The sequence below is a fragment of the Branchiostoma floridae genome, chromosome 7 (genome assembly GCF_000003815.2).
Source record: "Branchiostoma floridae strain S238N-H82 chromosome 7, Bfl_VNyyK, whole genome shotgun sequence".
Lineage (NCBI taxonomy): Eukaryota > Metazoa > Chordata > Leptocardii > Amphioxiformes > Branchiostomatidae > Branchiostoma > Branchiostoma floridae.
In genome coordinates, this window is record NC_049985.1 from 13,455,566 (window position 1) to 13,476,987 (window position 21,422).

General features: G+C 44.0%; 2 protein-coding genes across 11 annotated transcripts in view; one reads left to right on the top strand and one right to left on the bottom strand.

Moving 5' to 3' along the window:
- Positions 1-21,422, top strand: part of LOC118420303 (neurobeachin-like) — a 152,046-nt gene that overhangs the window by 97,855 nt on the left and 32,769 nt on the right. The gene's annotated exons all lie outside the window — the stretch shown is intronic.
- Positions 10,119-12,113, bottom strand: LOC118420305 (protein mab-21-like 2). The gene has a single exon (XM_035827050.1). It carries the CDS (start codon positions 11,780-11,782, stop codon positions 10,703-10,705), a length of 1,080 nt encoding a protein of 359 aa, XP_035682943.1. The 5' UTR covers positions 11,783-12,113; the 3' UTR covers positions 10,119-10,702.

The following is a 21,422-nucleotide window of genomic DNA, read 5'->3' on the forward strand; positions in this document are numbered from 1 at the left end:
GACCCGGGTACGACACTGGAAAGGCGCCATTTTCGAAGCCATCGATTTTCGCTCCATATCCGTGTCCAGTTTCTCTCTCCCGAGCGGTCACCGCCTGCGTCCTCAGCTTTTAGATCTGTGTGCTGCTTCTCTCCTCTCAGTCTTTCGGTTTGCAAATCATACCCTTTCCAACTCTTTCATACATTACGTCTGACCCCATGTCTGTTTATTCTCAGACTGCCCAGGCCTGGGGGTAAATTGCAAACTCTTAAGACTTTTTAGGGATGAGTACACGACAACAGAACAAGTGATAGCCGTAAGAGTAATAGCTCAACAGTAGTAATCATCATCTTAATCCTTAGTAAAGCAGTGCTTACCATTGACATTGTCAAACACAAAAAGAAGACTTTCACGAAGCCGACGTACGTACGTACTCTGATACATTGAAAGGAGAATCGAATCAATGTTTGAAATCCACGTGAAAACAAATTCAGTAGCATACTGTATAAATAACCCCCAATGTCGTTCATACACAGAAAATGTCTTCTACCTTTGTTAGATCTGTACTTACGTTATGTTGAAGAATTCCGTTCAATGGAATCCTGCTTGATTCGATGTTTCAACATGAAGCATTTTCGAAGGAGAACGCCTACCTCACATTCACGATCTCCAAATATATATACAAAACAGTGTAATTTATGTAAAATTACTCAATCTAACAAACTTAAAGCTATCAAGAAATGAAATACTTATGGTTTATTCAGTTAACAGTTCATAACCCATTGGCTGTATCATTTTGTACTACAAAATAGTCCATGCAATACCATATGCATCTTCCACACATGCAAATTATAATGTCTTCATGCTACATCCGCGTACTCATACACCTTGAGTCTGATTCCACTCCTTCATTGACTCCCCTCAAGACGTTCCCAAGGTCTTAGAGGAGACACAAGAACTGTTCACAAGTTGTACTACATAATCCACCTGCCGCAGATCGCAGCACATCATTCTGTGCGCCCGCGCCTTTCCAGTATTTTGACATCGCGCGGCGTTTATTTGTGCAGTGTCTCTCAATAGACGGCGCATGTTGTGGTAGACGTTCCTCCGGTGGCCTGGTCAGTAGTGATGCAGGTGGGATGGTAACCGTGCACGACGACTGACGATTTCCAACACTATGTGGATTCTTTGCTGGAAACAGTCTTCATTTCAGTTGGGAAAATTAAGCTTCGTCGGTCATTGTCGTGATTAGCTTTCTATTGTGAACATTTTGATACAATTTAAATAATATCATTGAGGAATATGGGACGTATGTTCCCTTAAAAAATCACGGCTTCGCTTTCGCCTTACACTCCATCTTGGCTATGATTAGTTGTAACAACGCGATATTTTGAATTTATTTTATATTTCTGTGAAATGTTTATATTGTGATACAGAAATATAGTAAGAGAATTGCTGACTGGTATTTTAGGAGAATATGGTACAGTGTCGTTGACTACTAGGCTACGTCACCACTGACTAGAAATCCCACCCACATCTCCAAACAGATGTCCCCAGTTGTCGGCGACATTGTCCTCCCGTTTTCCCGTAAGTGTTTAGGGATTTTCATGGCTTGTCGCGGGATTGCTTGGCAAAGCATGTGGGCCTGTCACATATTACATGCGGGTATAAATTGGCATCATTTTCCCGCACCGATCCGCCGGTGTCGATGACAAATTATGAGGGACGTTCTGTCATTTTTTTGTGACCGCGTCACCCCTGTGGTGCGATGAGTCTATACAGTTGTAACGACACTACGCCTTCTAAACAAATAGATAGAGTTGTATCATCGTTAAGATTATCTTTCAGAAATTCTAAATTTTCGAAATACCGTCCATTTCTACTAATGTGTAACGGTGAGCTATTTTCTTGTGGAATCGTTGTATGTCATTCAGAGATCAACACATACATGAGTTTTCTTTTCAGAACAACAGAATAAATAAATAGAGTTGTATTAACCTTAATATTATCTTTTAAAAATTGTAGATTTTCGAAATACCGTCCATTAGTGCTGAAAATAACGGTGAGCTATTTTCTAATGGGACATTATTGTGGAATCGTTGTATGTCATTCAGAGATCAACACATATACGAGTTTTCTTTTCGGAAGAAACGTGAGGATGGCTTCAGCCAAGACGTCCCGGGATGATACGAGGAAAATTTAAGACCTTGAAGCGCCCGGGTTTCTGTTTTACTGAAGATGGAGATGGGAACATGACCCGCCCTTTCTTCTCCCGAGTATATCAACACCGCATGTCTTCTTATTAGCGCCGCTACGTGAGCAACAATGTAGGCAGATTGGACACACGTTCTTTGCTGAAATATGTAAACCTTTAGTGTTTTGGTGTTTCTATTACCACATTTCAAAAGAAGACATTCTTAGGACAAAAATATAAAAATAGGCACAGTTGTTCCTTGACAACTTTTGTTTCGATTAACTATACCTTCAGCTTTTTGGCGTTTTCTGATACTACCGGTTTCTTCCGAAGAAGATTAGCGTCCTGATCGTAACAAAAATGATTATGTATGAAAAGAATTGCATATTTGGATGTATCAACCTTGGGAAATATTCTCTCCAATGGAAATAGTAATGCCCAAGTATAGTCTTGTTTTCCCTTGAAGTGTGGATGTTGGGGTCAAGGGAAAGTCTTATCTAGGCTACTGGGGGCAAGGCCTTGTCAGGTCAAATGTCTGTAATCTGGACTTTTTCTTGGTATTGTAGATTAATATATCTGTTTTCATGCATGTGTCGTACACTTGTTATATCTGCACAGATTTTGGAAGTTTTCAAGTGTTAAAACACACCAAGCGACATATCAGACCAAGACATACAGCTTTTCGGTTTTCTCCATGTAAGATGCTAAAGATGACCCTTCAAAAAAGGAAATGATCATTGTTTACTAGTATTTAACACAAATGGTACATTGTATTTCGGATTTCAAATCAGGTCTTCTTGTGGTATTCTGTTTCTTGTGTATATGTTGACACTGTCCTTGAACAATGACTCTTCTTTTCACTTCAGTGGTGTCGGCTTCTGACCAAGCCATACCTGCCAGGCGTTGCACACAAAATACACGCAAACTGCCAAACACACGCACGTCTTGCTGTGTAAGTCGGTGTCACTACCAGGCTATTATCGTTATTTAGCAGGTCTTTTGACCTTCGTTGGTCGGCGGGAAGTCCGTCCGTGGCCGCAGCGTCCAACCTGTCCTTTGTGGGCGCACTGGCCGCCTGTCACACCGCATCTCACGGGCCGCTCGTCCCGGGGTGGGGAGCATGTGTGTGTGTGACCGGATCACAACACCGGCCTCCTTTGTAACCGCGCCGAAAGTGGCGGAACACAGACCACTCGAAACTAACACTGAATGTTTCAGTGGAACTCTCGTAACTTGTCGTCAATATCGTAACACGGACGTACTTTTGTCGTATCGTCATCGTGTTTATGTCTGGATTTTTAGAAAGAAAATTGTGAGGCAAAATTATTCTGAGTAGGAGTTTTTAATATGTAACATATACGGTAACATAATTTCGGGATCAAGCCAGAGATGTTCCAATGTTTGTGGTATAATAATGTACAACACTCCTTCCCTAGTCCACCGAGTCGCTGGTGTCATATGCCTTTTCTGAGCCGGTAATCCTAATAATCTCTTTTATTAGGCTCTAGTGTGAGGAAGGCGGGGAAGTGCTAACGTTTTTATCCCCTTTATCCTGCCAAAACACACTCGACAATTGATTTGTAGACTGTGTGTTTACTTTGGACATAATCGTCGCACACCAGGCCCGTGGTAGGGAAAGTGCTGTTAAGGCTGTAAAATAATTATATCCCGGTCGCGTCTATGGAGAGCCCCGATTGCCCGTTTCAATTGCTGACATGAATATTTAACCCAAAGTGTGTGCCGTGAAATGGTCGGCTGGTTCTGTCGCAGCCCCTCGGAGGGCAGAGGGTGATAGCCCGCCCGAGGCGTCGGTTCCGCTCGGTGGGCCAGACGACTTCGGGGATCAACTCTCCGTCTTTTCTGCATTGTCCCCGACTTAGCTGTTGATATTGCTTATATCCCGTCTTCATAGCTATTACACGAGATAAGTAAATAAGTAGACATGGTGAGAAGGTTGCGTGTTGTATGAAGCCGTGCCAATAGGGGTCGATTTTTCGGCAAGGCGACACCAGGCGGTGAGGTGTCGGTCGCAGGTGGGGAGGCAACGGGAGGTGGATATGGGGGCCGCGCTATTGATTTGCATAGTTCTTTCTGGGCCACTTGTTCATTTCATCCTTGGCAGAGTATACACAACAGCCAGCCCGCGATGGTGGCTGGCACGCCCCCTCCGTCCCCGCGGCCGCTTTTGAACCGCGCTGTCGGACCAGGCCGGGCAAGGGTCTCAACTAGCCCCTGCGTTACCTCAAACCTCGGCCTGATTCAAACCAGCGAGCCCTGCATGAGTTTTCACCCACACCAAAGTTTCCATCTTTCAAAATACCTTTCGCTCATTTAGCACCAGGCATCGCGGGGCTACAGTAGAAGGCCGGGCCTGTCTGTCCACATACAATACTCGTATAACAATATCCCAGCGTGAGACCTATTTATAAGGTCTGTTTCGGCAGGCCGCTGAAAGGGCCAGTTTATTAAAGGTTCTGCACTCCGACGGGGTTTGGAATTAGAAACATTCACACAACTGTAACTCTGCTGCCGTCTCCTTTTTTCTAGACCCTAACTGCGCCCTGTAATAATTCTCAGCCACACTGAAGTACCGACTCCTTTTGAAGACGCGTACTTCTCGAGATGCTTGAAGTAAAACCACCCTTGACTTTCCATATCCAGTCATCGTCAGACAAAATATTTGCTTTTTTCCCAAAAAGCGTCGCCTCGGAACAGACGTCCGTGAAAGCGCTCTACTGAAAGGTTTCAAAGAGTCCCTTTCTGTACATTGTAGTGCGCCTGTCTGGCACCCGGGGGGAGTCCCGGACCCCTTTGTCGGGTAGGGACGCCCTTCTTTTCTTCGATTCCTCCGAACAAGTTTGTCCGAGCATATTAAAATTACCCCCGCGGTTCGGCATTATCCAGTTAAGGTGCTCAAATTTTACTATTTGTCCTTGTGATTGAAGAGAAAATGTCCTCCTTTATTCTGCAAACTCTTTATCACGATGGCGTTTGTTTGAATAAGCAGTGTTACGCATAAAGACGAAAGTACATCACTTCGGACATCTTCCATATCTGTGTGTCCCCTAGTTTTTATTGCGATGTTTTAATACACATGCCTGGTGGAAAACCTAAAATCCTGGTTTCACCTCTTCACGCTCGGATGCCCCTGTAATGCTCGGTGCTTTGGGCCTTGCTCGAATAAAAGACTAGAATCTGCACTGCTAATTATTGCCAGTTTTTACCCAGCCATAGTCTACTCACTGTAATGAGTTGAAAAGTTCAGGACCTAATTTTATAATCGGTGGGAGGTGCAAAGTTTTTACACCTTTGCTTTTCATACTCTGTAATTTCTAAGCACTGTAGGCCTAGTTAACGCTATGTTTTCTGCAATGCGCTATTCTGTATTTGCGTTTCTAAATCAAATAGTTTATTGCTAAGATTCTTTTAACTCAAAGATAGTATTGTCTATGATAATAGATCATCGACCCAACACAGTGTGTTCAGAGGTACTTGAGGTTGTTGTTTACTACTTAAAACATGATTTTGTAAAATTTCATTTCAATATTTGAAAATCTAAAACCACTATCAAACACTGAAATAAAATGTTTTGCAAAATCGTCATCATTTCCCCTTTTGTAATCTGAGTGTTTCAAGTAGTAAACAACAACCTCAAGTACCTATGAACACGTTGAATACAAGATTGGGTCGATGATCTTTTTTGAGACAATATGATCTTTGCGTTCAAGAAATGTTAGAAGAAAACAGTATGTGAAAACAAACGAATGGACGTCAATGTGGATAAAATGTAATATGATGTTCCACCGCAGTTATGATAATGTGTATGTATCGCGTATGTAGCAAAACATTTGGAACGGCGCCTAGATCTTACTGTTATATAATCTCACCTGTAACTTTCAAGCTGGCAAATATTTGACATGTTAGTCAGTTGCTTGTTTAGTTCTGTAATGAGTTGTTTCTATTGTTGTCATTTTTTCCTGTTCTAAGGGAGTAGGGGTATGGACCAGGAACTCCCCGGTTTTGTAAGGAAAAGTAACGTCTTCTTATATCTCGCCATATAAGTTATAACACCAAGAAGACTTTTTCATTTAAACATTTTTAATAACATCAAGTATTCTAATAACATCAAACTTATACTGAAGTATCACAAACCAATCTAACCAAGGCAAGAGGAGACCGACAATGATACTGAAGAATCCCAGAGGAATATTTTATTGTCACGTCACATGTTTTAAGCAAGCCTTTTTTCGTACAAAATGTTTGTGCAGACATTCGTACACAATTTCCACAAAATATTTTCGACAAAATATCACCACATATGATAACTCGTACGAAATGGAAAGATATCTAATATTATTATACTAATAGAAGAAACCCAATCAACTTAGTTCTGTTCCGTACTAGTCCCAAGAGTAGGTAGCTATGGGTTTCCTACGGTGATTCTTTGGTTTGAACCACGGCTCTATGACTATGTCGCCACCAGCCCCGCTACAGCACATGCAGGACTGGCGGTCGGCCTTGGAGCTCACGTAATATTACTCCGAACGTTGCTGTTTCTGGGATAGATACAGACCTTTTAGAAAGATGATCTAACATTTTCTTTTCGGTTGATGGGATTGTCGACTTTATGTAACAAGGACGTCCTTGGATGTAATCAAGCGGAGTATCGAGGAAACGAGCTGAGAGTCTCGCATTTGGCAAGGTCATTTTTATTAGTCGTAGACTTGGAAATGGGCAGGTATTGAGCCTAGTATATATGCTAGCTCTCCGCCGTTGAGTGGCTATATCTGTTCCCGCTAACTCCGTACCGTCTGTCATTTACACAACATCCCACCGCGGGAGCTGCGAGCTAAAGCTACCGCGGCAAAAGCCATTTTCTCGCTTTTCCCTGGAGCTTTTCCCGCCATTTCGCGCGGGTCGCAAACGGGTCAGGAATATTAGCGGAGGTATGAAGAGTGTGGAACACAGGCGTCATCTCCTCTAGCTCTCCAATAACGCTTACTCGTTTATTTTCACCTTAAGTAGGGTTTCGGTGTGATCATTTAGGTGGCCATTAAGCACCCATCCATCTATGGACGGAGCGCGGAGAGAGGCAGGGCGTATTTACCCCTTATCCAGGCTACACAGGATGGGCTATACAAGCCACATCACTCAATATTACATCTACATCCACCGTCAGCAGGCTGGATGGTAATAGTATCCAGCGTTACACAGTCAAATCTATTTCTGATAACGCCTTCTCCTAATCTTAAACGAAAGAACCACACCAAACGATACGAAAGACAAAGTATGTGGTTTGCTTCTAAGACAGACAGAAATACAATGTAACATTCTTTTACTCTCCGATTGAGCTTTATTTCTGTTTCACCTGTTTTTATGACACAATTATGTCGTTATGTTGTTCCACCTGTTATTATTCTATATTCTATATGCTTGATTTTTTTCAGATTATGATATCACAAATATCTGTGTACCTTTTTGTTTATACCTAGGTCTTAGTATTTGTAACAAAAGTTAACATCCACTTTGCATATTTTAGCAAAGATTATACCATCGTATTTACATTCGTTATATTGCCATATGACAATAGACAGGTGTATCATCGATATAATTTCATCATTGGTATGTTCCGATCATAAATGTTTCCGTTTTGTCAATACCAAGTCGCTAGTGGTAAACCTTATGTGGTTTACACTGACGTTTCTGAACATGGTCGACCTGCTCTACTTCCCGTATATAGTCAAACCCTGTTGGCTTCCGTTTGGTATGAATGATCTGTCGTGATTGTTGTGGAAAATTTCTCTGACCACAGCTCGACATGTAAACAAGTCGTAATAAATAATCCAGTGTTGATCACACAAAGATCACCACGTTTGATCCTTTGTAACTCCGAACAAATATTTATAGATATCGGGAGGGTGGCTAGTTCTGTATTATTCACATACCTGTCAGTCATCGGCGTCTGAGTATTTGAAGTGGGTATTTTTTGTTCCAACATTCATGTCTCCAGAGTCCAGACGGAGACTGAATTGTTTTGAGTGGTGGTGTGATGATTATACATTGTCGCCGAATGGTGTGCTGATTATACATTGTCGTCGAATCGTGTGCTGGTATCTGGCTTGGATCAACGGGCGCTTAAACGTTGTCCATGCTATATCGGGAAGCAATAAAGGGATAGATTCAGTTTCCAAGGGACCAGGGCACTTAACGGTCTCACTTGTACCCCATTGCCTTGAATTTTTAATGCCGCCATTTCCTGGACCCATCATCGCGTGTTTCCCTAAACTGCCCTCATCTCACCTTTTTGTTAGACCTACTCAGATAGAAAATTGGACGGATTTTTCGGCGTGCTGTTGAGCTTCGAATTTGATCCTTTGCACGTCATATTTCATTTCCAGCGTACCGTGCGTTTTACACTCATTCTTTCCTGTAGCTTACCGTGAAACAACGGGACTTATAAAACCATGTGTCTAATCACTGACACCGCAAGACGTCTGGACGTGGACTTGGGCTAAGGGATATTCCCTCTCAGCACGTCTTGGGGATATCTTATCCCGGTGGCCGCTAACTTTGAAACTCCATCTACACAGCAAACTGTCTGTAGCTTGTAAACACTGTAATGATTGAGTTTGTATGTGACTCAACATTGTCATAAAGGGGCAAGGCAATTTAGGCCAAGCTTGCTAGAATGAAATATTTATCCAGACCGTTTTCGTCGCCAATTGATAGCGATATGGCGGCCATGAATTATTCGGGACCAGCTGGGGGCAATGTGGACACTGTTGCCGGCGATGGCACGTCCCAACGAACGGCGCCGAAATTAGAATTTAGATTGTAGAGATGAACATTTGATCAAAGCTGCGGTATCATTCGTTTTTGTGTGGCGGAAAAAATCTCATCATGCCCGCCATGTTACCGTCATACTTACGTCCCAGATCGGCGATTTTCAATCACATTAAGGGAACATTAGGACACATTTTCCCGCCATTTACCCGCGATCTATCGTCTGCAAGCGATACACCAATTTCCCTCCCAATTTCATTTTCCTCCAGAAATGAGAATTTGTGTAAATACAAATTCTATTTACGCAGGCTGTCTCGTAGCGGTGTGCGTGTGTTACCCCATCGGTACCTTTGCACTACCGTGATATGTATCTCTCATCGAAATTTTCACGCTAGGGGGCAAGAACTTAATGACAGCCATGCCATTGTCCGTGTTTTAATTTCCACGAGTGTTGCGTAAATGTTTTATGAAGGTGTTTTAATTTTGCCACCATTTACAAATGCATGCTCCCAGCCTGTTCGAGCGCACCCGACAAGATGTTTACATGTTAGCAATTCATACACGGCTCCCTTTCAAGTCTCTGGTAGAGAAACGCCGACTTGATCTTATACGCGAAGATTGTATCAATATTTAAACAGTTCTTTCTTTACAATTACTCGGTCCGTTTCAGTTTTACTGTACGATTTTATACCATTTTGGTTTTAGTGTGTACGCAAACCGAAGGCGACGATGTGCCACACAATGCGGTGTTTGTTAACTGCATTGTTCCTGCGAAAAGAACAACAAATTGCGCGTGCGGAAGCCAATTTTGCACACGTTTACACCTCTCCCTTTTAAAACAAACCATCCTCAACAATCACAGAGGTGAGGATAATGATTTACATGTCTGAGAGGTGCTTATAGAGTTAGGAGTTGAAAGAGGATGCCTGCGGTTTGTTACGTTTGACACGGCGAAACAGGGCGGCTCGCATGTACCCTCGAACCGGCGTGGTATCAGAGGTTCTCCCATACACTTGCATGTCCCCCTTTATCCTACGGAATCCCCTATGTTTATTTTTACACAGGTCTAGACTTCATGATGACTTGCTAAACTCGAAATATGATAGTAAAGATTGAAACAAACTGCAATTTTTCTTTTAAATAAGGACTCGGGCACGAAATATTTCTGTGTACTTTGTAATTGTCACTTCCATGTTTATTTAGCTTTACTCTCGGAGATTTGTCAAAGGTATCGCATGCTCACTTATAATTAAATTATAATGGTTTTATAGCAACACATTGACTTCTTTGAGAAGATAGTAGCATCTCCGAATATTTTTTTGGCCGATACATATCTCGGTTTGTATAAGTAATACTTGTATTTCTTCTGGAGTTGCACATATTTTACGTCTCTCTTCCTTCGGAGACGACATTTTGAATCTACTGTCTACTACACGAACTTGACACGTCGTCTAAAGTATGGGAATTCACGTTAAAATGTTACAATTCTGTGGCAAAGGACAGGAATGATCTAAACGGACACTAGTTTCCTTTTTCTACCTAACGATACACAACGATTAGACAGTTTGGACCTTGTAAACATTGTATCTGAAGTCGCAGGTAAGGGTACATTGTGACAAAGTCATACAGTTCAAATGTACATACATGACGGGGTTGCTTGCTTCACTCTACATGGATACTCCTTTTCCAGAATGAATACACAGAGTCAAGGAGGAGAAGCTTTACCTAGTGTCTCGGCCGGTAGTGTCAGAGTTTTTCTAGGCTCTTGGGGTTTGTGAGGATCTCCCGCGCTAGTCTCCATGTCTGTTTGGCGGCGTTCTCTAGCGCGGACGGCGCCTTCCCGTGGAACAGGTCCACGTTGGGCAAGAAGTAGTGGGGACACTTCCGGCATTGCAGACACGAGATGAGCTGCAGTAGTATCCCGTTCAGGCGGTCGCCCAAGCACGTTTCGTCCCAGTCTATCTCGCGTGGGTGCTTCTCACATTCGTACAACACCATAGTTTTCATGTGGTAACTATTCAGGGGGTTCCCGGGTAGGTCCAAGTGTCTGTCGCGCAGAGTCTTGAGGATACTGAGACACCTTCTACGACAACCCCCGAGCAGGAGCTTGTCTTCCGCCTGGTTGAAGCACAAGACCCAGGCGTCGCTTTCCATAGAGGACTGCTTCCCTTGCAGCGCGTAGCACTCTTTGGATAGTAGGTCGAAACCTTCGGCTTTCACCTCGGCGACTAGGTTAGGGCCCGGCCAACCGATTTGTGGCATGGGCCAGTGCGACGCGCTGCGAGGCCAAATGCCCTGGCACTTGAAAGCAGTCGTGATCTGCACGACATAGCGCTCCCGAATACGTAGCTTTACTTCCGAGGTGTCAGGGATCATTTTGACAATGTCTCGATAGCTACATTTGTCGCAGGCCTGTGCCACAAGAGTCTGAAAGCGACTACGGATCTTACGGGCCGAGAGGTAACCAGAAGCCGTGATGAATTCGACCCAGAGAGACATGGAGCGCTTACGGCCGTCGGACAACTTGAGCACCGCGCAGCCCGGGATAGTCCCGTCGTCCACGAAGTTGAAGACCCCCATCTGGTTGAGGTACAGCACCACTTCGAACTCCGTCGGCGATAAGACCTCGAGCCCGTCGAACCGCCCGTCCACCTCGCACAAGGAACTGATGAACCGCGGTTCCTGCACTTCCACTTCCTTAAGAACATCCTGGACTACCTTACACACTTCTCGGATCGTCTTTGCTATGGCGGACTTTCGCGACTGACATTTCTCCTGTACGTACTTGTTCAGCTGGTACAGGAGCTTGGACTGTGCGGCCATCATGACTGCGACCGCTCGCTGCTCCGTACCGGACCGGGACTTGTGGCGCTGAGGCTCGGGGGCCGGGGGCACTAGCTCCGCTGTCTGAGTCCAGATGTGCTTTGTATGAACATCAGCTACAAACTGAGGTGGTTCCAGGCGATTTCCCGGTCAATATCTTCCAGGCCTCGCGGCACGGGGCACTTCGCGCTCTGTTTATCTTTCAAACATCCTTAAGAAATATGTCAACAAAAACAAGCTATCGCGGCACGCCATCCACACAATTATACCTGTCAGTCGTCCGCCGGCGAAGTGTTAATTATGGAGCTAAGTATTCCGCGACGACCAATCACAGCGCTGCTGCCTGCTCATTTGCCAGACGTTATCTTCTTAATTAGCAATAATTTTATTACTCCGGCGACAGGACTCCTCCTAAGGGGGGTGGGAGTATGTGACGTAGAAGAAGGGGTGGCGTTAGTTGGGTTAAAAAAATCCCCGCGTATTTTCCTGACCAAACTCGCTCATCCATTGCCTCATTCAGGCTGTTCATTGGGGCGATCGAACATTGCGTATTCCCGCCTTTTGTCAGAGCGCATGACATTCTGACAGTATGCATACGTACGGGCTAATACATATGCAGACGCGGTAACTAGTAGCAGAACCCTATCACTATTACCAGCTTAAACATGTACAGCAGGCTCGCCAGTTCTGTTATTTTAGCTGATCCTATTACGACTCGGCGAGCACCTCCGTGTTTATATTTCGTGGTGGGCAAGGGCTTCTGAAGCGCGCGCTTCACACCCAGAAGTGTTTACTTGTTTGGCTTGTCGATGGGGAACACTCCACGCAGTTAACGTGTAAACGATATAGCCGACGACATGTCCGATTAGTCCTTCAGCGCATCAAGCGTAAACAGGGAACGAAAAGCGAAAGTATGAAACACACTTGGCTCCATGCGTCCCTAGGGACCCCCACGCCCGGATTGGTGATGGCTGATTGATAACCTTGAGTACTGATTGGTCTGGCCGCCCGAGATCATACTGTTCCACACGGTACGATGCGGGCAGGTCTCTGAAATGTTTCCCAAGACGACGTTTCCCCCGGCGGAGCTGGCTTCTATCAAAGACGGGACGCAGACATGCGCCGCGCGGGCCAGGCCACTCCATCACCGCGCGCGCGCCGGGGGATGAAGGGACGAGAACATGATGAAAAGCGGGTCGTGGCGGGCTCTTAGAACTCGTCTTCTCAGGGGTCCGACGCGGGCTGCGTAGTTTCTGCGGTACCTGATTCCGAGGCGACAGACTAGTCCTGCCCAGATCTGCAGGTTGTTTCCTACAGGGAGGGTTATATGGTTCTGATTTAGCTGTCACATTCCTCGTGGAAAAAATTTTGCGAGGCGAGACTCTCGTCTGGGCTTATCTCACCTCGTATCTCAGGCGAGTAGCGCAGTGGGGGCTCGAGTTCGCCCTTATCAGAACATGTCTGTTCTTAATATCGATAAAAGTTCATTAAACCAACGCCTTAATAGCTGCTGCTGATGACGTCCTTACATCTTACCAAGTACCCTATAAATCTCGGCTTTTATTGGGCTTCACGTCTAGTGCGTCAGTGCGGGACGGCCTCTGACCCGGCCCCGAGCCTGGACGCTCCGCCCGACGTAAGTAACCGACACGGCCCTCGGCGTCGTGGTCCCTCCGCTTCGGCCAGTCCCCCGAAGCCGTCAATCTCACTCAGCCTTGTGGAGGTAATTAATGCCTTATCTTCACGGTCCGAACACTTGCCCCGTCCCCCCATTTTGTCTTGGGTACTCAACAAGTACCGTGCAGCCGCCCTATCAAAACAGTCGGCGGGTTAGTGGATTCTCAAGTCCCGGAGAAGACGTCGCCTCCTTGGACAAAGTCGGGACCGCTTCAGACGATGTCGGCAGATCCTTAGGGTCTGTAGATCGGTTTAAAGGGTAGACAGCAGGTCACAGACCTTTATCTTCCTCTTACAATTATGTGTCTCTTGATTAAGGAATGTCAAGTCGCCCACAACCATCACCAAAGAGACCGACAGTTTAGATTAATACTTCGGATTCCTCTTTGAAGCTGCGTCACAGATAAGGAGACACAGTATCAACCATTGTGCCAACTGTGCCTTACTTGGCACTGTCACTTGCTAACAAGCCCAAACTAGGCTCTCTCCGGAAAATGTGGTGCCTTATTGGGATGGGACTCTCCAGGTAGTATCGTGTGCCCACACTGGCGTCTTGAAGGCTCAGTTTTGACACCTTTGATGATCCACAGTCAAAAGTCTAGGGGCTCAAGCCAAAACAAGGTCTGCGCTGCCTTTCATGTTCAAGTGCTCCGTGATCAAGTGAGATTAGAGCCTGTGCCCTTTGGTTCCCTGTGTAACCTTGCTGTGTGCCTGAAGCATGCTATGGTTGGGATGACTTTAACTACCAATCTGGACCTGCCTATCAGTGTGTTAATGGGGTAGTCATATTTCCTACTCCAAGAACTCTGCCTGTCCTGGACAAACAGAATAGACTAGTATATTCATAAGGGCTACACCCGATATCAAAATACCCTGATCAAAATTGATGATAAAGGGATGGATAGAATTTGGGGCAGTCAAGGGTCAGAGAGGGTGTTTTAGAAAACCTGAGGCAAAGAGTGATACGGATTATGGACTTAAAAATAAAACATTTCAGCTACATGGAAAATGATATAACACAGTTTGTCACAATATATCACACATCCTACCAGTATCTAAAAATGAAAAAAGGAACACATTTTTTTCTGAACTAATTAACCAAACAGGAAAGTGAGCTAACCTTCGGAGCTTTGTCATATTGAAAATCGCACTGAGTCGTTTTGGAACCTGGCATTTTATTAAATAATGGAACCTGGAAATGATTATATATTGTTTATTCTAAAGCATGCTGTGAACATAATGTATGTATGGTTAACATTGCAGAAGGGGTCACAGAATTTCTGTAACAGAACTAGGGGTTCATAATTTCTATAACACTATTATTTAAACAGAACAAGGGAATAAAACACAACAAGGGGTTACATTATTTCTGTATTACAGAAGTTAGTCATATTGAACAAAGTTATTGAATGCTTACAATCTGTACCAGTATGTCAGGGTAGGTAGGGAATGATGATTGTGATCTTGAACAAATTGAAAAGGGAACTCAACGTCCCTGACATCCAGTTCCTGCCAGATACGTGTTCAGTACTACATGTAGTATGACATTTGGTTTAATTGGAGGCACTCTGATGGGAGACCAGGCAAAGCAAAGGGACAAGGTTGGGGAGATAACGATAACTCTACAGACTAGTCAAGAACTCTTGAGACTCAGGAGAGGTGAAGGAGGGCAGAGAAAAGGAAGGCTTGATGGCCGAGATAATTGACATTAGATTGGAGTGGGAAGGGAACAAAGAATTTTGATAGCGAAAAGAAATGTACATTTGTTTATTTATTTATTTATTTATTTATTGATCTTTAGGGTAGTCCCTTCAGTTAACGTGGTAACTGATTTCCAAGGGAGCCCTATAACAATAATAATAACTCAAAGTACAAAAGATAACTACAAACATAGGATTGAACATAACAAAGCAATAATCCAATTTCGGGTGAATTTGTTAATTTCACTTAATTAATCTATTTACACATCGTAAAGTAAGATGTTAGGCACCTTTGACTACTTGGCATATGTTCAATGCTAATGGGATGATTATTGAGATGGATATTGTAATTTTTCTATGTTGTATACTGGAACAAGTCTGAGGTGTGAATGTTTTCTTCTACAAATATTTAAAACAATGCTGAGATTTTTCTGGCATGATGACAATGTTTTGGCTGGCAAAAAGATGATGTACAATGTACAACTGTATACAAAATATACAGAAGAGAATGCTTTTCTAATTGTTGCAGTATTTGACAAAGCAGAGCGTGTCTAACACCTGTGCATTTGTGCTAAGCCGATGCCAACACTTCCACAAACAAGAGAAAATTACAGAAAGAACCATCTGTCTGTGGTGATGCACCCCTGTGAGAAAACAACCACTTTGTCCGGCCACACTTTCATGGAGAGGCAGTGGTCCTCATTACAAGGAGGAGTGCAGTGAGCTAGAAAATGGTGATGATTCAGGAGACCCTTCCTATGGGAGTGACACCACACTTGCCAGCAGTCCTGTTTAGTAGGGGAACAAATGGGCATTGTTCCGCCCATAATTTGGGACAGAGGAACCAGCTCATTTGTGGTGCTCCCCATTGTGGGTAGGCACACTACCACACTAGACCTATGGTAGACATATGCCAATCTGTGATGATTACTTTTTTCTGCAAAATACACATTTGCACACATTGCTGAACAAAAGGAGTACACTAAACCTAAAAAGGTGTACCTCTTAAAATGCACTAAATGTGATCCATTGAAATGTCACTGCATTTTCCTGATTGATGAGAACAATTTGCAAAGAGCATCTCATCATTATGATTTCGTGGTGCTTGATTGACATCTGTGATAAACACTATATTTGATACAATTACAAAAGGACACATTTACATATTTCCCAGATGCCGAGTGGAGACAATATTTTGTGGAACTGTTGCAGTCTGTATCTAATGATATAATGGGGCTATCTGAGTGATTAGGGTTTGTTGTGGAGTTAAACAGTGCCCAGCAGGGGAGGGGGGCACATTGCCCCTCACAGGTGGTCATGCCAACACCTGTCCACACTCCCACAGACCTTCTCTCCAAGCAGATGTAGCTAGTTTTGAGCAAGACTCCATAGGTTGGTAGAAAAACCTTTCAGAGTTTGTTAGTAACTGTACTCTGCCTGCATAACTCCTTAGGCATTTTTATTCTGTCAATTCTGTTCTTCCATCAACCTATGGCATCTGGTAGACAGTTTGCATTTTTCTGAAGGAGTTTTGGTCCTTTTTCTGGATACTCATAAAGCAATATTTTTTTTACTATTCCAATGAGTATTTTACTTTTGCCTACAACCTGTAACTACAGCATTACTTTTATGGTTTGTATATCTTTTTTATATTTTTTTATGATCTAAGCTATGACTCATAAGAGCATTTGTGGGAGTCAACTACAGTATCACGTTTACACCTGGCTTTGTAAAGTTTTATTTTCATAATTACATTGTTATCCAATGTACCACACATTTGATAGCATGTGTCTACCTTGTACTGGTATTCACCTGTCTTACATGTCCTTCTCTGCTTCCCACACAATATAATTGATGGTTTGGGTCTGATGTGAAATGGCCTGTGAAGCTTGGTGGAGGACAAATGTGGTTAGAAATCCACCATGCATACATTAGTGTGGACAGCCATGGCTTGTAACTACATCTGCATAACACATATCATAATCACGTTACAAATATGTCATCAGTGATAATGGTTTCCAGATAGGCATCAGGCAATGTCATGTAGTGCAGCTGCTCTTAAGGACAATTTTGGGAGGTATGCTCAATATTATTATGCACAAAAACCCATACTGATTCCCCATTTTTGCATAAACCATCATTGCTCATGTTACCTGGTGACAGGTACTTGTGTTCAGTCGAAGGATTGATGTAAGGGCCATTATATATAAGGCCGTAAGCTTATCTTGGACGAATATGTGAATGGGTTGTAGCTTGTATGTATTGTGTGACATGACTTGTTGCAAGCAAAAGTATTACAAAAACTGTATATGTCTTAGGTTTGTGCATGCCTCTATGTACATAGATTACACTGTTTACACACACACACACCAGGGAAGATGCTGTACTTCAATTCAAAAGAAACCAAGGGTATTCGCAAGCAAGAATTTGCATAGGATATGGTTGTCAATCCAGATGGAGCCATGATGACTCTTGATATGTTGTCAAGAGTGTACTCAGTGCACCATAAGTGCTTTGCAAACATGACTCCCATGCAGTCTCGACCTGTAGCTCAAACCGAAAAGCTCCAGCCGCTCTGCAAATGGCCTTCCTGGTACCATTGCGGTCGGCTCTTACGCAGCGCGGACGGGGGCCCCTCGGTCTAGAAGGGTAATGGCAGTACGAAGACGTTGACACGGCTAGGACAGGTCACAGTAGATTTATGACGGCCATTAGCAGTAATTGCTTGTTGTTTCATTAATTTGGGTGTCCTCCTCTTCAGAGTCTCCCAAGAGTATGATGAGAGTTTTATCTTTAATTATTCAACGCCGAGAGATAAGAGTGAACTCGACTTGATTAATCGCTGCGGCAGTGTGAAAAGTTGAGAGCCTCTCCCAGAACCTCGCTGCACCACCGCTAATGGTGACTTCATTTTGTCTCATCCCTCCGAGATAGCAGCTGAAGTGCATTAAGGGATATCAACACTGACAATGCGCCGGTATTACCAGACGAAAATAGCTGCATCATTAGTGCTAGGTTTTTTCCGCAGGGTTGGTCTAAAGGCAATCCCGTCCGGTAAATGCAAGTCCATCCCTGTAGTGATTGGCACTGTCTCCCTGTAGTTGGTGATTAATGACTAAGGCAGAGAAAAACAGACCGACGCATGATACAGTAATCTTGCTACACCACCTTGCAAATAACCACCTCCTCTTTGCCCATTATCGCGGCCCTAAATAATTCATCCTCCTTTTGGCAGCCATTTTTCCCTCCCTGATAGCCTTACATACCCTGAATCACAGCTTAATAGGCAGAGGAGGAGTTCCCTCTTTGCCAAACGTGGAATTTACGGCCGCCTGGACGTGTCGAACATAAATTGAGTTGTTAAACTTTTGCAAAGCGACTTTCTTTGGGATCCATAAACGTTGCGGGTGCGGATGTAGCCCTCCAATCATCAGTTCATAAACTTGTAGCACGTGCCGTCCAGAATACCAAACTAGCTTCGTCAGCCTGATGCTCCTTTTATCTTCATTCACCAAGTTTAAGAGTAATGACTAGCGTATCCCAGCCCATCAATTGAGCCATCAGGAGAGAAAAATGAGACCACGTTTGAATCATTACCTTAATGATATAATTAGGTAAGGAAACCTTGCAACCTCTCTTGATGTAATAATTACGTGGGGGAATGGGGAAAGTATGTTGAGGTGCCCCAATTTATGGTGTGTGGCTGGGGTTCGCCGGCCATATTTTTGCCTGTCCCATTTGGAAGCCCTAAATTGCTGCTAATTACACACAACCTCATTAACCCTACAGGGACCCCATTTTCCACCCATGCTCCTACAGCGCATCCTTAATTGCTGCTGCATCAAGCGGACATGTCCACTTTTGGGCAAAATTATTTTTCCGTGTCGCCCATATTTTAAGACTGCCAGGAGCCTTCAAGCCTAGCTGGACTACAGTTTATAAAGTTATGACAAAATGCACTATTGGCATTAAGAGTTGTATTGGTAGATTGACTCAATATTTACAGGTAATGCTACAAATGGAAGATGTAATTTTGAGGTAATATCCAGAATTACTGCACCACGTGCATGATTGCTATCTAAGCACCATGTGCCTTACCAAACATCTTATCTGCACTCTTTTGTGTGTCAGAGCTGATGAAATTTTAATGAAAGGGGCAGACAATAGCTGAAACAAAATGGCTGCATACATTACATGCTATTTCCTTCGTCATTTGTCAGCTTTTGGTGACTGGCACCTGAGCAGAAATGTCATTTCAATCAGTGCACAAAGACAGCGGCGAACCTCAGCGAAAGTCGGAGCCCGGCGATATTGTGCCGGAGACTCCGGAGGGGGGAGATTGGGCACGAGAAGGCTTTTGAAGAGGTGTAAAATAATAATGACCAGCATGGGCGGGAACAAAGACAGGCTGGCTCTTCTAATAAATTAAGCCCACCTAATGTGCACGGGGGAGACGGACAACAAATTTTGCGTGCCACCATTGTTTTTCCCCTCTTCGGGGCAATTTTTACCCACTTTGCCACAGCCGTGTGGGGCAATGACTCGCCGGGAATCCCCACGAGAGCCATCATGGGGTTGTCTGGTACATTTGGAGGCACTTTCGTCCTGATCTCTTCCCAGACCTCTCTCCGCGGCGTGCCCTAGATGTGCAGAAGTGATGGCACACTTGGTGTTTGAGGCGAAGACAAGACAAGATGGATGAGGCGAGGTCTCCACCATTAAGAGAGATAATAGTCTGCTTGGAATTTCAGTTTATCTCTCCTGGTCCATAATTGTGCGCTTCACGACGCTGGGCGAGTCTCTGTCTCTCTGCCCCAGTGAACCATCCTGTTATCTTTATCCTGGGGATAATATGGTAGCAGACAAAAGAAGGCAGTTTTATTGACTCCAAATAGTGCATTAATCAGTTTTATGGTCTCAGAATACAAAGGCGCCGTGTCTGAATGGCTGCTTGCCAAGATTTGATGGACTTTGTTTCTATACCTTTCCGTCATAAAAGGCTATTTCCTTTGTGTGTGTTGCATATGTATGATGCTATCTAGGTTTCGGAAAGGGTTTGCAATCACCCAACATTCTTGTTCTTTTTGGTCAGATGTATCGATAAGTAATCACGAAAAGTTGAACCATTCTTTCGATAAAAGTCTGTAGATGTGGTGATTCTCTCCTTAATCCTTTTCAGGACCTGAATGGTCGACTTCCCATGGCAATTATTCACTGACTTTTATCTGGGTTGATGTGGTATTTACTCTAGCCCTCCAATGCAGTCTAAATCCTTGAATAAATGTGCCTCTTTGATGTCAAGGGTATTGTGTCCTCACCCAAAGCTGGCAATCCATTTCTTCAAATCCGTAGAAAAATCGAATGTCAAATATCCCAGTGTCAGAATCCCCACCGGAGCCTGTCTGCAATTTCGCCCATGGCCTTCACATCTGCAAATTCTGCCTGAACTCGCACACCCAGCAAGTGCCCAGTGTGGGGGAGGGGGGTCCACATTTGAATTTTGAATGACACCGACCAAATGTCAGACATTGCTGACACCAGGAAATTGACCTTTGATATTGAAAGTCAATGTTGCATGCAGATTTTCCATCACCCCTGCCTCCTGGTTGTAATTTTCGAGAGAGAATACGATAAATGGCGAGCCCCAGGAAATCAAATTGAGACGTTATTTGGCTTTGGTGTAATTTCCAGCGAGGCCCCTTTCCCGGTGACCCCTACACTGTCACTTTCCATAAGCGGAGTCATTTCTTCAGGTGTACCACACTGGGCTAAAGGCTTGCCAATATTTCAACCATCCTCTGTGACACCTGACCAATGCCATTATCGAAACACGTCGCTGATATTTTTGCTTCTTAATGTCAAACGTAAGCGTACGAAGCCTCCTGTAATACCACCATCCATCAATGTTACCTGAACAGACTTTCAACTTCACTCAAGGATCACCTGGCGCGGAGATAAAGCCTCTGAGAAATAGCGGGCCAAAACTTTGGGGACGCTTCACCTTTTTCCTTTCTGTTCCATCTCTTTGAATTGTCAACTATGTTCCAGTGTGAAATCCATGTTATCATTACCAAGATGGGCAATATTTATCTTACCAGTAGGTGAGTGTAATACAAAATAAGGCCGCAATTCAACAGGTTGGTTTGAAGTTTCACTTTCTTAGATAAACTTCATAGGCTAGTATGTTATCTTCTTTCTTTCTTTTTCACAGGACACAGTATCAGAATTATCTGCACTCTGGCAGGTTACCGACATGCCAAAAGGCT

Excerpts from the sequence above, each read along its gene's own strand:
- LOC118420305 (XM_035827050.1), bottom strand. The coding sequence starts at position 11,782 with ATGATGGCCGCACAGTCCAAGCTCCTGTACCAGCTGAACAAGTACGTA.